Source organism: Ascaphus truei, chromosome 6 (assembly GCF_040206685.1).
Source record: "Ascaphus truei isolate aAscTru1 chromosome 6, aAscTru1.hap1, whole genome shotgun sequence".
Lineage (NCBI taxonomy): Eukaryota > Metazoa > Chordata > Amphibia > Anura > Ascaphidae > Ascaphus > Ascaphus truei.
In genome coordinates this window covers 46747829-46764557 of record NC_134488.1, presented here as the reverse complement: position 1 = coordinate 46764557, position 16729 = coordinate 46747829, and the positions used below count along the sequence as shown (strand labels likewise).

At 46.9% G+C, this 16729-nt stretch overlaps 1 protein-coding gene across 2 annotated transcripts in view; it reads right to left on the bottom strand.

Moving 5' to 3' along the window:
• Nucleotides 1-15319, bottom strand: part of TRIM29 (tripartite motif containing 29) — a 38563-nt gene extending 23244 nt beyond the window's left edge. Inside the window, exons 1-2 of one of the 2 annotated variants that reach the window (XM_075604138.1) lie at nt 14491-15319; nt 1223-1318 (exon numbers count right to left, since the gene is read on the bottom strand). In XM_075604138.1, the coding sequence (XP_075460253.1) occupies nt 1223-1318; nt 14491-15093 (699 nt within the window). In that variant the 5' untranslated portion in view covers nt 15094-15319. The remainder of the gene's footprint in view (nt 1-1222; nt 1319-14490) is intronic. The other variant, XM_075604139.1, reaches the window with a different exon arrangement.
• Between the last annotated feature and the right edge of the window lie 1410 nt (nt 15320-16729).

Genomic DNA, 16729 nt, shown 5'->3' with positions numbered 1-16729 from the left:
CGGACCCCCCAAACAGGTCAGGTTTTGAGGATATCCCAGCTTCAGCACAGGTGATTCAATCAGTGGCTCAAAGAGTGAGCCACTGATTGAGCCACCTTTGCTGAAGCAGGGACTGATGGAGCCACCTGTGCTGAAGCTGGGATATCCTCAACGCCTGATCTCTTGGTGGGCCTTGAGGACTGGAGTTGAGCTCCCCGTGGCTAGAGGGTGTGCTGGATGTGGTACATTGGGAACCCATTGATCTGGGAAGGTACTATAGGAAATCGCTGTAGCAGAGCCCTTATAAATAAGAATAAAAGAAATGAATGGTAAAGAAGAAAAACAGAGGAAGTTAAAATAAAAAAAAGTGAAAGTTTGCCCTCTGGTTTTCTAGTAAATGCATCAATGTGTTTAATTCTTTTGATTTGGAAGACGAGTGGAACGCTGAGGGCAGAAGCTGACATTCTGCACTGTAAAAAAAATCTGGGGGAATAGCTTGAAAAACATACAGTATAGAAATACAAGTGACTTTCTGTAATAACAGGTATCCTGTGCATACGTACTAAGCACCGGGTTTCCAGACAGGAATGCACCTGCAGCTCAAGCTTATCTCTGCACTAGAATATTTGGCCAGTTCTCTGATCCTCTTTAGATAAGATTTCTTGGAATTCCCCGAAACATCACAAATATTTTCTCTTGACAAGAGACTCAAGTCCCTTAGTCACATGTTGTCAATCACAGACAGCCTGTTCTTCTGGTATGTTCTTTAAAACATTGTGGCCCAAGTTTACTGAAGCAGTTGTGCACTTAATCCCCCTTTGAGTTCAATGAGCCTTGTGACTCATTAATGCCTAGCAACGTTTTTTAACCATATCATTGCCAGAGTTGTGCTGTATGCCCCTCTGGCAGCCAAACTGTTACTTTTTGGTTGTATGGTTTAATAAATTCACATACAGAATTTGGTCAAGTGTCTTCTCCTCTTGGTAGCCCCTCTGATCAGCTTATTGTCCCACTGCTGTTCTATGATCATGGAAGTCAATCGCCAACCTATCTCAGAGCCAGGAAACATGACCTTGTGTGTCTTGTGTGTCCAGAGATTGGAAGAGCGTTAGGTGGGCAGCAGGGAGGTGTTTAGCCCTCAATGCACCGCAGCAAATAAAAAGGCTGAGAGAGAGAGAGTTTGGGGGAATGAGAAGAATCGGACAGAGAGATTGAAATAAGGCGGTTGGATTTCCGTTCTTACCCTGATACGATCCTTCTCCTTGTGCCATCTCTCCACTTCATCGTCCACGTCGAGGAGCTGGAGGTGAAGCTGCTCTTGAATTTCAGACAGCTCTGTCTTTAAAGAAGAACAAACAGAAAAAGCCGGTTAAGTCTTATTAGCGAGTACTGAGTTCGGGCAGCAGGCGGGGGGCTGTGTCATTACGGGTCGGTAATTTACCTTCAGTAACAGGAGAGCATGTGGGTCAGGGCAAAAGTGATGCCATTCTGGGGTGGGAAGTCTGCAACTTATGTATGAGAGAATATAATCCCAGTAAAAGCAATAGGATTTTCTCTTTTATACATGTGGGGCCGTCTGTTTTGCGTGAGAATGGCACTTTTGCCTCAAGCATCCTAGCAGCCTGCACTCATGGCTATTGTCCCACACTCAGTCACTCCTACCACCCATTGTGACCAAGCACTGCCATCTACAGCACGTATTCCCTCACCTGCTGTCTCTGTAAGTTTCCCATCAAACCTCTTAGATTGTAAGCTCTTCGGGGCAGGGATTTCCTTTCCTATTGTCTGATTTTGCTGCACTTATTGTATTATTATAATTCCCTGCACTGTATGTATTCTTTGTGAAGTCCTGAGTACACTTTTGGCGCTATATAAATGAAGACATACAATACAATACATAGACACCTTCGAGTCATATGGTGCTTAAAAGAAACTACTGTAGAAGTATCCATGAGAGCTTTTTCTATGATAAGTCTGGTGAATTAATTTCGTTTTGCCCCATAAATAACTCGCAGGTTCTGCTAGCAAATTGCTCTTGTAGCTAGTAAACTGGGGTAAAGAAACTGGCGTCTGTCTCACTGATATGGAAACTGTCTCGTTGATATGTGGTCTGTCTCTCGGATATGGGTGTCTGTCTCACTGATATGGGTGTCTGTCTCACTGATATGGGGTCTGTCTCACTGATATGGGGTCTGTCTCACTGACATGGAAACTGTCCCACTGATATGGGGTCTGTCTCACAAATATGGGGTCTGTCATTCTGATATAGGATCTGTCTCACTGATATGGAGTTTGTCTCATTGATATGGGGTCTGTCTCACTGATATAGGGTGTGTCTCACTTATATGGGTGTCTGTCTCACTGATATGGGGGTCTGTCACGCTGATATGGGGGCCTGTTTCATTGATATGGGGGTCTGTCTCACTGATATGGGGGTCTGTCTCACTGATATGGGGGTCTGTCTCACTGATATGGGGTCTGTCTCACTGATATGGGGTCTGTCTCACTGATTTGGGGTCTGTCTCACTGATATGGAAATTGTCTCACTGATATGGGATCTGTCTCACAGATATGGGATCTGTCTCACTGATATGGGAGTCTGCCTCACTGATATAGGTCTGTCTCGCTTATATGGGGGTCTTTATCATTGATATGTGGGTCTGTCTCACTGATATGGAAACTGTCTCACTGATATGGGGGTCTGTCTCACTGATATGGGGTCTGTCTCATTGATATGGAGTCTGTCTCACTGATATGGGGGTCTGTCTCACTGATATCAAAACTGTCTCACTGATATGGGGTCTGCCTCACAGATATGGATCTGTCTCACTGATGTGGGGTCTGTCTTACTGATATGGGGTCTGTTTCACAGATATGGAAACTGTCTCACTGATATGTGGGTCTGTCTCACTGATATGGAAATTGTCTCACAGATATGGGGTCTGTCTCACAGATATGGGGGTCGGTCTCACTGATATGGGGTCTGTCTCACTGATATTGAAACTGTCTCACTGATATGGGGTCTGTCTCATTGATATGGGGTCTGTCTCACTGATATGGAAACTGTCTCACTGATATGGGGGTCAGTCTCACTGATATGGGGGTCAGTCTCACTGATATGGGTTCTGTCTCGCTGATATGGGGGTCTGTCTCACTGATATGGGGTCTGTCTCACTGATATGGGTGTCTGCCTCATTGATATGGGGGTCTGTCTCGCTGATATGGGGGTCTGTCTCGCTGATATGGGGTCTGTCTTGCTGATATGAGGGTCTGTCTCACAGATATGGGGGTCTGTTTCGCTGATATGGGGGTCTGTCTCGCTGATATGGGGGTCTATCTCACTGATATGGGGGTCTGTCTCACTTATATGGGGGTCGGTCTCACTGATTTATCAGTTGTAGCCTCATAGGGGGTTATTTATTAAACACAGCAACTTCCATTTAAGTAAGTGAGCATTTCCGTGCACAGGTGCCTGATCGGCACTATTACCCTTTAGTGAATAGCCCCCATAGACTTCAAAGGAATCTCCCTGATAAAAAAAAAATCACCCCTTTTCAATTAAAAAAGCCTTTTTTACTTCCATACCCCAAATATCACAGATGTTGGTGTTTACGAGGTTTGCATCTCTGGGAATTTTTCCCGGCACGCAGAAAGCTATTTCCGTCCTAATTAACACGTAGAGGCATTCTCATTGTCATTTGTGGCTGTTGCAAGAGGGCAAGATATGGGATGCATCCAATTCTGCCCCTGGCTCTCAGCGTCACTCTCAGCCCGGAATAAACACCCTTTCCAACACAACTGCACAAAGTACACCGCATTTAACTCTGTGTGTGCCGGAGAGGCACCGGCATCCCTTCCTTCGCTTCACCGTAAGGCGATCGCAGCATCACTGATGACGGCAGGGAATGTGCGTTCCCCTTCTTCCGCTGCTCGGGGTAGCCAGATCGCGTCCGGCGCTCCGCAGGATCTCAGGGCGCGATCTCCCCAAGAAAACTAGCAAATAGCGTGACCTAGCAACTAGGGGGAGCACCAGAGTGCCAGATCCCATCACGTGGTAGCTATCTCAAGGGGCACCCGAAGGGTTAAAAGTTGTCTTTTTTTTTTTTAATCAAAGACTCCAAGCTGCCGAACAAGGACAGAAACCAGCAAAATGTTTGGGATCTAAATGGTAAAAATTATATTGTGTTCATTGGTACTTTTTGTCTTAGTGCAGGGGTGGGCAATTCCTGTCCCAAATGGCCACCAACAGGTCAGGTTTTCAGGATATCCCTGCTTCAGCCCAGGTGGCTCAAACAGTCACTGCTTCAGCACAGATGGCTCAATCAGTGGCTCAGTCTGAGCCACTGATTGAGCCACCTGTGCTGAAGCAGGGATATCCTGAAAACCTGACCTGTTGGTGGCCCTTGAGGATTGGAGTTTGCCATCCCTGCACTAGTGTGTCACAAATTCTGCAGCCAGGAATTCACACCTAAATTCACTTTTTGCCGGAGCTTCATATGGCTCCAAAGATTGAATAATCTCGCTCCAATGATCAGTGCAAAAAAATGTGGACGTGACCCTTTTTGGGGACCTGAAGGCTTGCGGGGGATGACATCACTAGTGTAGTGATGTCATGACTGTGATGATGTCATGCACAAAAAAGAAGATCCTCCTCACTGAGAGTTGAGGTCACGAATCACGATGTCACCTAAAAATTGGGCTCAGGTCACAAGACCCCCAGAGTAGCACTTCTTAGGACATTGGCCAAACTCAAAGGGTTAAGGGGAAAAAATCCCCTTTCAGCGCAGTTCCTTATCTCTGACAAATCTGGATCTGTGTTCTGGCCCAGTGGTGACTCCAGGAGCCTTTGATCAATAACTGTATCGCCACCTTCCTCTCTCTTTCTGCCTTTCTCCTGACAGTGCTGCGTGGGACAGCATTTCCATGAATTCGCTGATCATTCATATTCACAAGGAACTCCCGTCTTTTCATTTTGTTTCTTTTCCCTTCGGGGTAAACTCTCCCATTTCTTTGAACTGATGCTATGAACTCCGTCTAGTTTTCTGCACCCCTCCCTTTTGCAGACATTTGGTGGGTCTACTGTATGTTCTACGCCATTATTGATGCAAATAGCATCCTATTCAGCTTGCACCTCCATATGTTCCGCTCCTTGCTCCCCCAACGAAGTGGACCGTGTCCATGAAACGCGTTGGTAGAGCAGTGATTGGTGGAGCTGTCTGGGAACTGCGATAACTCGGCTCTCTCACCGTGTGGAGAGAGCCGCGTGCCAGAGGCTACCATGGGGAACCGCGGTTGGGAAGTTGGCATGCTGAAGAGTGATGTCATCAAGAGTTGCCGACCCGGGATGGTTCACATGATCGGATTTACCAGGACCAGTGCCAACCAATGAAGGAAGTTTCGTCTGCACCATTATTTCCAGAGGGCTAATTTTCTCTTTAGAAATGTTAGTGCATTGAGGTTTTGCTTTTATAAAATCATTTCGAAAGGACTCATGTTGTTTTAAACAAAAGAACAGATCCTGCGCTCCTATTTGGGCTAAAATATACTAGTGACATGTTTACATTTAGAACATACGTCTGTGTAACAAAGGAGTCATTTGGTTGCATCTTTTGATCAAAACATGATTCAAGCCTTGCAACAGCATAAAGGTAACCTCCGTTTAGCAGCTACCTACATTGAATATGTTATTTCTTATTGTACCGTGGACTAAACTGTGTGTGATATGTAAAAATGCCCTGAAGGGGTTAAATAAATGAAGCTTATGCTTTAGTGATTTAGTGCAATTAAAAGCTGGCTAAAGCCAGTATCAGAGTTCCCTTATTATAAAGGTGACCTGTGGGTGCACAGGTGTGCAATATTAATGCTGACACATATCTCTTCTGTCAGCCACAGACACTCACCTGCTCTTCGGTGGCGGGTGATGTGTGGACTGACAATGAGGTGTGTTGTACCTTTATGCCAGTTGGAGAATTGGTAGGGGCTCTGTGCTGAAGGGAGGAGCCACACACCTCCAAGGAACTGCTATGTAAAGCAGAAACCAGGCGAGGCGATAACCTGCCCCTGTGACGCAATGTATCAGTCACACTATAATTAAATGCCCTTATGGAGTATGTAGCACGAAAAAGAATTGGCCTGTGTTGTTTTGCATATTTTGAATGTCCCATTAATGTCCGCTTGTGATTTAATTGGGGTTTATCGCAGGAGTTAGGGAGGACCAGACGCACCATATATATTTATATAATGAGATGTATCAAATGTGCACTTCTGAGTGTCACCTTACCCCGTTCAATCTGTTAAAATTCAGCTGCGTTTTAGGGGACGTAACTTCTAAAAAGGTCATCTATCAAATATTCCAGGTGCAAAAGTGGGGCAAGTGATGCAAAAAAAGCGCCCGGATTTTATCAGAAAAAAACCATTGGTTTCAACGTGAAAGATTTTTATTTGGAAATTTGATGGGGTTTTTTTTGTCCCAGTTCAGCAGTCCAAAAATCTGCAGCAGATTGGGTCGTGTGTCAGAACACACTGCTGCTCATCTACTAATGTTCTCCAGCTGCAAAACGGGGGGCAAAAATCAACGCAAAAAAACAGCACAGGATTTTTTGAAGCAAAAACTCCAATTTCAATGGGGTTCCTTTTCTTTGATAAATGTGGTGCTAGTTTTGTGCAGTTTTTCAGCCAGGAGACTTTAGTACATATAATAATAAAGATGCCCCTTTCTCTGCTCAGAAAGCGACTTAGTACATGGGCTCCTGTTGCAGCTTATTTATTATAAAATGTTTTACCAGGAAGTAAAACATTGGGAGTTACCTCCTGTTTTCAAATATGTCCTGCGCACAGTTATGATAACAATACACGGTTACAACAAAAGACAGAAATACCCAATGATACATCCAATGTGACAAAATACATAGTTCAATACTTCAATGTTCGTATTCTCATGTCAGTGTCACTTAGTTAAACCCTTTGGCCAAAGCGTTATAAGCCTGCTGCCACGTCACGGCATGACCAGTATGCAGCCACGTCACGGCATGACCAGTATGCAGCCACGTCACGGCATGACCAGTATGCAGCCACGTCACGGCACGACCAGTATGCAGCCACGTCACGGCACGACCAGTATGCAGCCACGTCACGGCATGACCAGTATGCAGCCACGTCACGGCACGACCAGTATGCAGCCACGTCACGGCACGACCAGTATGCAGCCACGTCACGGCACAACCAGTATGCAGCCACGTCACGGCATGACCAGTATGCAGCCACGTCACCGCATGACCAGTATGCAGCCACGTCACAGCATGACCAGTATGCAGCCACGTCACGGCACAACCAGTATGCAGCCACGTCACGGCATGACCAGTTTGCAGCCACGTCACGGCACAACCAGTATGCAGCCACGTCACAGCATGACCAGTATGCAGCCACGTCACGGCATGACCAGTATGCAGCCACGTCACGACCAGTATGCAGCCACGTCACGGCACGACCAGTATGCAGCCACGTCACGACCAGTATGCAGCCACGTCACGGCACGACCAGTATGCAGCCACGTCACGGCATGACCAGTATGCAGCCACGTCACGGCACGACCAGTATGCAGCCACGTCACGGCACGACCAGTATGCAGCCACGTCACGGCATGACCAGTATGCAGCCACGTCACGGCACGACCAGTATGCAGCCACGTCACGGCACGACCAGTATGCAGCCACGTCACGGCACAACCAGTATGCAGCCACGTCACGGCATGACCAGTATGCAGCCACGTCACCGCATGACCAGTATGCAGCCACGTCACAGCATGACCAGTATGCAGCCACGTCACGGCACAACCAGTATGCAGCCACGTCACGGCATGACCAGTTTGCAGCCACGTCACGGCACAACCAGTATGCAGCCACGTCACAGCATGACCAGTATGCAGCCACGTCACGGCATGACCAGTATGCAGCCACGTCACGACCAGTATGCAGCCACGTCACGGCACGACCAGTATGCAGCCACGTCACGACCAGTATGCAGCCACGTCACGGCACGACCAGTATGCAGCCACGTCACGGCATGACCAGTATGCAGCCACGTCACGGCATGACCAGTATGCAGCCACGTCACGGCATGACCAGTATGCAGCCACGTCACGGCACAACCAGTATGCAGCCACGTCACGACATGACCAGTATGCAGCCACGTCACCGCATGACCAGTATGCAGCCACGTCACGGCACGACCAGTATGCAGCCACGTCACGACCAGTATGCAGCCACGTCACGGCACAACCAGTATGCAGCCACGTCACGGCATGACCAGTTTGCAGCCACGTCACGGCACAACCAGTATGCAGCCACGTCACAGCATGACCAGTATGCAGCCACGTCACGGCATGACCAGTATGCAGCCACGTCACGACCAGTATGCAGCCACGTCACGGCACGACCAGTATGCAGCCACGTCACGACCAGTATGCAGCCACGTCACGGCACGACCAGTATGCAGCCACGTCACGGCATGACCAGTATGCAGCCACGTCACGGCATGACCAGTATGCAGCCACGTCACGGCATGACCAGTATGCAGCCACGTCACGGCACAACCAGTATGCAGCCACGTCACGACATGACCAGTATGCAGCCACGTCACCGCATGACCAGTATGCAGCCACGTCACAGCATGACCAGTATGCAGCCACGTCACGGCATGACCAGTATGCAGCCACGTCACGGCATGACCAGTTTGCAGCCACGTCACGGCACGACCAGTATGCAGCCACGTCACAGCATGACCAGTATGCAGCCACGTCACGGCATGACCAGTATGCAGCCACGTCATGGCATGACCAGTATGCAGCCACGTCACGGCACGACCAGTATGCAGCCACATCATGGCACGACTAGTATGCAGCCACGTCACGGCACGACCAGTATGCAGCCACGTCACGGCATGACCAGTATGCAGCCACGTCACGGCATGACCAGTATGCAGCCACGTCACGGCATGACCAGTATGCAGCCACGTCACGGCACGACCAGTATGCAGCCACGTCACGGCACAACCAGTATGCAGCCACGTCACAGCATGACCAGTATGCAGCCACGTCACAGCATGACCAGTATGCAGCCACGTCACAGTATGACCAGTATGCAGCCACGTCACAGTATGACCAGTATGCAGGCCCTAACACTGCCTGTGAAACTCTCAGTTACCTCTGCTGGAGGGAGAATGGCCTCAGTGGGTCTGTCCTGCACAGGCACATGGGAAAACCTGCTGCTACTTAAAAAGTGGGGAGGGTGAGCTTAAACCCTGGGAGGGGGGGGGCGAGCTTAAACCCTGGGAGAGGGGGGGCAAGCTTAAACCCTGGGAGGGAGCGAGCTTAAACCCTGGGAGGGGGGCGGCGAGCTTAAACCCTGGGAGGGGGGGGGGCGAGCTTAAACCCTGGGAGGGGGGGCACTAACCTCCTAACAACTGATACCAGTTGCCAATTAATGAACACACAATCCCTACAAGTTCAAGGATTGTGTGTTCATTAATTGTCAACTAGTAACTGTTGTTTGAAGGTTTGTGGCCCCTCCTCTCTGGGTTTAAGCGCGCCCTTCCCCACTTTTTAGTAGCAGGTGTACCTGTGCAGGTCAGGTGAATTGAGACCATTCTCCCTCCACTATAGAGGTAAATGCGAATTTTCACAGGCAGTGTTAGGACCTGCATACTGGTCGTGCCGTGACGTGGCTGCATACTGGTCGTGCTGTGACGTGGCTGCATACTGGTCGTGCTGTGACGTGGCTGCATACTGGTCGTGCCGTGACTGCATACTGGTCATGCCGTGACGTGGCTGCATACTGGTCATGCCGTGACGTGGCTGCATACTGGTCGTGCCGTGACGTGGCTGCATACTGGTCGTGCCGTGATGTGGCTGCATACTGATCGTGCCGTGACGTGGCTGCATACTGGTCGTGCCGTGACGTGGCTGCATACTGGTCGTGCTGTGACGTGGCTGCATACTGGTCGTGACGTGGCTGCATACTGGTCGTGCCGTGACGTGGCTGCATACTGGTCGTGCCGTGACGTGGCTGCATACTGGCCGTGCCGTGACGTGGCTGCGTACTGGTCGTGCTGTGACGTGGCTGCATACTGGTCATGCCGTGACGTGGCTGCATACTGGTCGTTCTGTGACGTGGCTGCATACTGGTCGTGCTGTGACGTGGCTGCATACTGGTCGTGCCGTGACGTGGCTGCATACCGGTCGTGCCGTGACGTGGCTGCATACTGGTCGTGCTGTGACGTGGCTGCATACTGGTCGTGCTGTGACGTGGCTGCATACTGGTCGTGCTGTGACGTGGCTGCATACTGGTCGTGCTGTGACGTGGCTGCAGGCTTATAATGCTTTGACCAAAGGGTTTAACTAAATGACCCTTACTCAAGAGAATACTAACATGGAAGTATTTTACTATGTATTTTTTGTCATATTGTATGTAGCATTGGGTATTTCTGTATTTTGTTATATACATTTTTGATGACGTCCAGTAGCACTCTTTTTGACACAAATATATATATATATATATATATATAATATGGTGGGTTCTGGGGTTAGAGCTTGCAAGGATTGTGTTTGTTTAACAATACATGGTTACATTAAATGAACAGGGGTTATACCTTCAATTTAAAGACATTTCTTGGACAGTTAGTGATAATATTGTATATGTTATGGGCGTATATAACAGTTACAGACCAGATTAAAATGTGAGACTGCTGAAGTCTTGAAAGAATTTAAACTGGAGGCAGCTTTGAGAGTCTCCAGCAGACTGTTCCAGTTGTGAGCTGCATGGGTAGAGAAGGAGGAGCGGTCGGATACTTTGCTGAACCTTGGGGCCGTGAACGGTCTCTGGAAGTCAGATCTCAGATGACTAGTGCTGCATGTGGTAGGGGTGAGCAGCTTGTTCAGATAGGCGGGTAGCTTGCCCAGAAAGTATTTCAAGGTAAGACCGGAAAAATAGACGTTGAGCCTAGACTCAAGTGAAGGCCGATGTAGTTCTTGGAGCATTTTGCTGTGGTGTGTTGTAGTTACATTGTGGGACAACGAGGCACATCGAGTTGTTGTACTGTATGCTGTGGTTACATTGTAGGACAAAGAGATATTGGAGTTGGTGTGTTTTTTAGTTACATTGTAGTGTAAAGAGATATTGGAGTTTGTGTGTGTTTTGTAGTTACATTGTAGGGCAAAGAGATATTGGAGTTGGTGTGTGTTCTAGTTACATTGTAGGGCAAAGAGATATTGGAGTTGGTGTGTTTTGTAGTTACATTGTAGGACAGAGAGATATTGGAGTTGGTGTGTGTTTTAGTTACATTGTAGGACAAAGAGATATTGGAGTTTGTTTGTGTTGTTAGTTACATTGTAGGACAAAGAGATATTGGAGTTTGTTTGTGTTGTTAGTTACATTGTAGGACAAAGAGATATTGGAGTTGGTGTGTGTTGTAGTTACATTGTAGGACAAAGAGAAATTGGCGTTGGTGTGTGTAGTTTGTTACATTGTAGGGTAAAGAGATATTGGAGTTGGTGTGTGTTGTAGTTACATTGTAGGGCAAGAGATATTGGCGTTGGTGTGTGTTGTAGTTACATTGTAGGGCAAAGAGATATTGGTAGAAAAGGTAGAGAAGAACCCAGTGTAGCACTCGAGTTCACCCTCTGGTGATTAGTGTATGATTTAAAACATCAACTTTATTAAATACAACACATATATAAAATAATGGGTATTAAAATGACGTACTGGAGGTCATAGGATCATGATACTGACAGCCGTGGGGCTCGGGATCAACATAGTATATGTGTCCTATATGTATCAAGTATCACACAGGAAACTAAGCAGAAATCCTGATATAGACCTCTGTGAAGCTGAATAAGTAGGGTGTGCTCCGTAAGGTACTGTATCTACAAGTCACATTAGGCAATATATGCATAATATGATATTACCTTATCAAAGAGATATTGGAGCTGGAGTGTGTTGTAGTTACATTGTAGGACAAAGAGATACTGGAGTTTGTGTGTGTGTTGTAGTTACATTGTAGGACAAAGAGATATTGGAGTTGGTGTGTGTTGTAGTTACATTGTAGGGCAAAGAGATATTGGAGCTGGAGTGTGTTGTAGTTACATTGTAGGGCAAAGAGATATTGGAGTTTGTGTGTGTGTTGTAGTTACATTGTAGGACAAAGAGATATTGGAGTTGGTGTGTGTTGTAGTTACATTGTAGGGCAAAGAGATATTGGAGTTTGTGTGTGTGTTGTAGTTACATTGTAGGGCAAAGAGATATTGGAGTTGGTGTGTGTTGTAGTTACATTGTAGGACAAAGAGATATTGGAGTTGGTGTGTGTTGTAGTTACATTGTAGGACAAAGAGATACTGGAGTTTGTGTGTGTGTTGTAGTTACATTGACTGCCTCTTCTCTTCTCCTTGGGCAGGGTTGAGGTGATGTCAACCTGCACAACATACATGACTTCGCTGCGGGCGAGTGTCCGGTGTGAGTGATGCTCCGGCACACCCAGGGTGGGGCTCAAAAACAGCCATAGAATTACAGCTATTAAATAAAGGCATTTTAGAAATGTCGTAATGGAGGAGACGCCCTCAACCTTGCTCTGTTCAGGCAGGAACACAGCAGAATTTCCACCGCATTTAAACCGGTTCGCCTGGGGCCAGGAATGCTCGAAGGGTTTATATACTGCTCCACTCGCTCAACAACTGCTACTTTCACTTTAAGAAGCAGCTACCAACATGTCCACTCTTGACTTGAGAATTTGGCTCAGAGTATATACCTTGACGTACAGTAGTATATACCAGGATATTTAAAACTAATCTGTTTTCCTGCTGCACGCAGTGATCTGATCCCTAACTCCCCAGATATCTGCTTGTAAGTTTTCTGTGTGGGATAGGGGAAAATGGCGGCCATTGTCTTCAACTGACAAACGATGGGTTATGTCCCTAGGGGCAGAGCTGCATCAATTAGAAAATCGGACGTTGCTGTATTTTAAGAGTGCTCTGCTTTCCTGGGTCCTCCTAAAAAACAAACATTTGGGGGGATATAGAACCTATAAATGGGGAGTTGGTGAAAAACACATTTTGGATAAAAATGAAAAGTCTTTAAGAAAAGGAAGACTTTTGTTGTTTGGATTCTTCCCATTGGACGTGTTGCATTTGAATGTGGCAAATACTTCGAAAAAGGGTTATAAGTCGTTACTCCTGTTTATTGAAAAGTTGGTTGTACTGGAACTCCTTATCAGTACAGTCAGATCAGTGATATGGGGATTATTTGTGGTTGGTGCCATTGATTAATGGAAGCGGTATATCAGGGAAGTCAAGGGTTAGACTTTGGCCTCCACTAAAAAAAAAATGAGGCGTCTCCAACTAGTTACTGAATCAAAAATGTCATCCATCAGAATTATTGATGCCACTGAAAAAATTCAACCAAAAAGCACTAGAACAGGAATGGCCAACTCCAGTCTTCAAGGGCCGCCAACAGGTCAGGATCTCAGGATATCCCTGCTTCAGCACAGGTGGCTCAATCAGTGGCTCAGTCTTCGACTGAGCCACTGATTGAGCCACCTGTGCTGAAGCAGGGATATCCTGAAAACATGGCCCTTGAGGACTGGAGTTGGCCACCCCTGCACTAGAAGGTTGTATCTGTTGGATGTAATGCTGCAAATGACTGCTTTGTAGTAATATTGCATCAAGGCTCCCACTATGTAATTAGTTTCTGTACAAACAGCGCACAGAACTTGACGTATGACATCAGTTAGAAAGGCTATTTCTCTTGGGCTGTTCAATCTGTAATATCACGAAGCACATGAAGGGTCTTATTTTATACCTGACAAAGCAGCCGATTGGACTGTTTGTCTGATGAAATTCCCTATTCACTTAAACGGGGGAATTATGGCTGATATGGATTAAGCCCCCGAGCCTTTTATTGGGTTTTAATAATGGCTTCTCCAAACATTTGTTTCCAAAAGATCAAACCAGCCAAAATCTGGTTGCAAACAAAGAAATGGCGCAGCTAGAAACCTGAGCCTGAACTTCACAGGCTGTAGCAAAGATATTCCTCTTCTTGGACGTTCAAAGCATTCAAACACTTAGCACTGAGTGTGTGACTTGCTAAGAACCAACAATGCAAGGCATAGAAACAAAGACATTTTTCGGCACATAACGTATCACAGCCAGCTTGCTTTGTTCCCCCATCTGATATAAAACTGTACACCTTTCGCCCACCTTTCTCCCCACTTTTCCCCGACACATATTTCCACCGTTTGTAATGTTTTCTCCTGCCTCTCCTCTGGGGAGGCTGTTACCTGCATCTCTCAGGACAGACAGACTTTGCCATGCTTCTCTGTAGTTTACCCTGACTATACTTGGCGCATTGTAACTGTTATTTACTGCACAGTACAGGACCCTTCTCTGACTGGTTGCTAACCCATGAGTTGTACAGTACGCAGGCTGCTGTCTCCCAAGATCAATGTGGTTTAAAGAGCAGTACTCACCTCTTTCACATATTTCTCAGCCTCCACAGTGACTGTGCTGTGATTCTTATGCTCCTGGAACATGCACAGATAGCAAATGCATGTCTGGTCTGTTTGACAGAACAGCTCCATCGTTTTGCTGTGCAGTTGGCATTTCCTGGCTTCAAAGTCCCTGATGGGCTCCAGCAGCTTATGGTCCCGGAAGGCAGCTCCCTCAAGATGGGGCTTGAGGTGGATTTCGCAGAAGGATGTCTGGCAGACGAGGCAGGATTTAACGGCCCTCTTTTTGTCGTCGATGCAGGAATCACACAGGACATCGTCTGGGTCTATATTAGATCCTGAACTGATACGAACAGACCTCCTCGCTTCTGTACCGTCACCGCCGGGATTGTAGGTCCCATCGTGCGCAAAAAGACTTGCCCTACCAACCTTTACACCCCCCGACCCAATGTTGGTTTTGAGGGCAGATTTTAGTTTGCCTCCTTGTTCCGGGCTGGATCCATTGGGCACCTCTGGATTCTCAGCGTTGATACTTGAATCCCCTGACTCCAGGTGGAAACTGCCATTCGAGTCATCCGATTCAGCGTGGGAGCCATTGGCTTTCTTTGAATTTTGCTCTTCCATCGTGTTCCCGGTCTTGATGTCTTAAGGTTTTTCTTGCTCCTGCAGCTCCTCGGCACTGGGGAAACCTCTCGGGTTGGTATTAGAGCGCAGAATGAAGAGCGAAAGGAAATCGGATAAATAAGTAGGTGGGTGACTCACAAGTCTTCTGGAGAAGACACCCGTCTGCGTCTTGCAGGTGAGCCTCAGCAAGGTAGATGTGATAAACAGACGTTACTGCTCCGTCTAAGGTTACACAATGTGATCCACACCCAGGAAGCTGTAGGAACATTCTTGCCCTGCCCTCTTTAACAGAGACAAGACTACTTTTTTTTTGGTTGTAATTATTTTTCTTAGTGACGGTAACCTGTTCTTCTGCTTGTCCTTTTGGAAATTAATTTGTGACTTCTTTCCTCTGCTGATTGGGGGAATTAGCGACCGTGAGTGCCTTACCTACAGCGTGCATGTTTATTTCACATTTTGTGATCTCTCCTATTAAAAAGAATCCACAGGACGACAATGAGAAAGAGGCGAGATTGTTGGAGAAAAAGACTGGTATTTCAAGACCTTTTGGCTCTAAGGAGATGCCTGAAAGTGAAATGAGAGACGCAATGTATCCTCTGCCTTGGGACATAGGAAAAACGAATGCAAAATGCTCCACTTTGCTGTGACTTCCAGGGAAGGGTTACTTTGTGTTTGTGACATATGTAGAAATGCCTGTGTTAGTCCTGTGGCGATAGTGCAGAGTAAATGAGTACTTCAGTATTAGGCGATACTTTTTTTATTTGGACTAACAATTGATATTATAAGACAAGCTCACAAAGCCCCATGAGCCGTAATAAAGAGTTCAAATCCAATATGTACAACTCTTACAATTTCTTGGCTACTCTGGGTGGTAGAACAACCAAAACAATACTCCAACGAGAAACTACAAGAAGTCCTTTAGGTTCAAGGGATTAGATATTAGCCTCTCTGATGGGCTAATTGGTTATCTATTGGCAGTGTTTTCACAGGGTTTCTGCACGCATCCCTAATAGGTTCCCTGCAATTTTCAGGTCGTCTGAAAATTGGACCAAATACAGAATAATTTACAATGCATCTGGTCTCAGACGCGCTATTAGAGAGGGTTGGGGTTCCTTACAATGCATCTGATCACAGACGTGCTATTAGAGAGGGTTGGGGTTCCTTACAATGCATCTGATCACAGATGCGCTATTAGAGAGGGTTGGGGTTCCTTACAATGCATCTGATCTCAGACACGCTATTAGAGAGGGTTGGGGTTCCTTACAATGCATCTGATCACAGAAGTGCTATTAGAGAGGGTTGGGGTTCCTTACAATGCATCTGATCTCAGACGCGCTATTAGAGAGGGTTGGGGTTCCTTACAATGCATCTGATCTCAGAAACGCTATTACAGAGGGTTGGGGTTCCTTACAATGCATCTGATCTCAGACGCGCTATTAGAGAGGGTTGGGGTTCCTTACAATGCATCTGATCTCAGACGCGCGATTAGAGAGGGTTGGGGTTCCTTACAATGCATCTGATCTCAGACACGTTATTAGAGTAGGTTGGTGTAAAATGTATTTTTACATCTGTTCCATAGATTATGCGAGCATAACAGAACTCAGCATTCTAGTCTTTGCACACAAAAAATAAACGT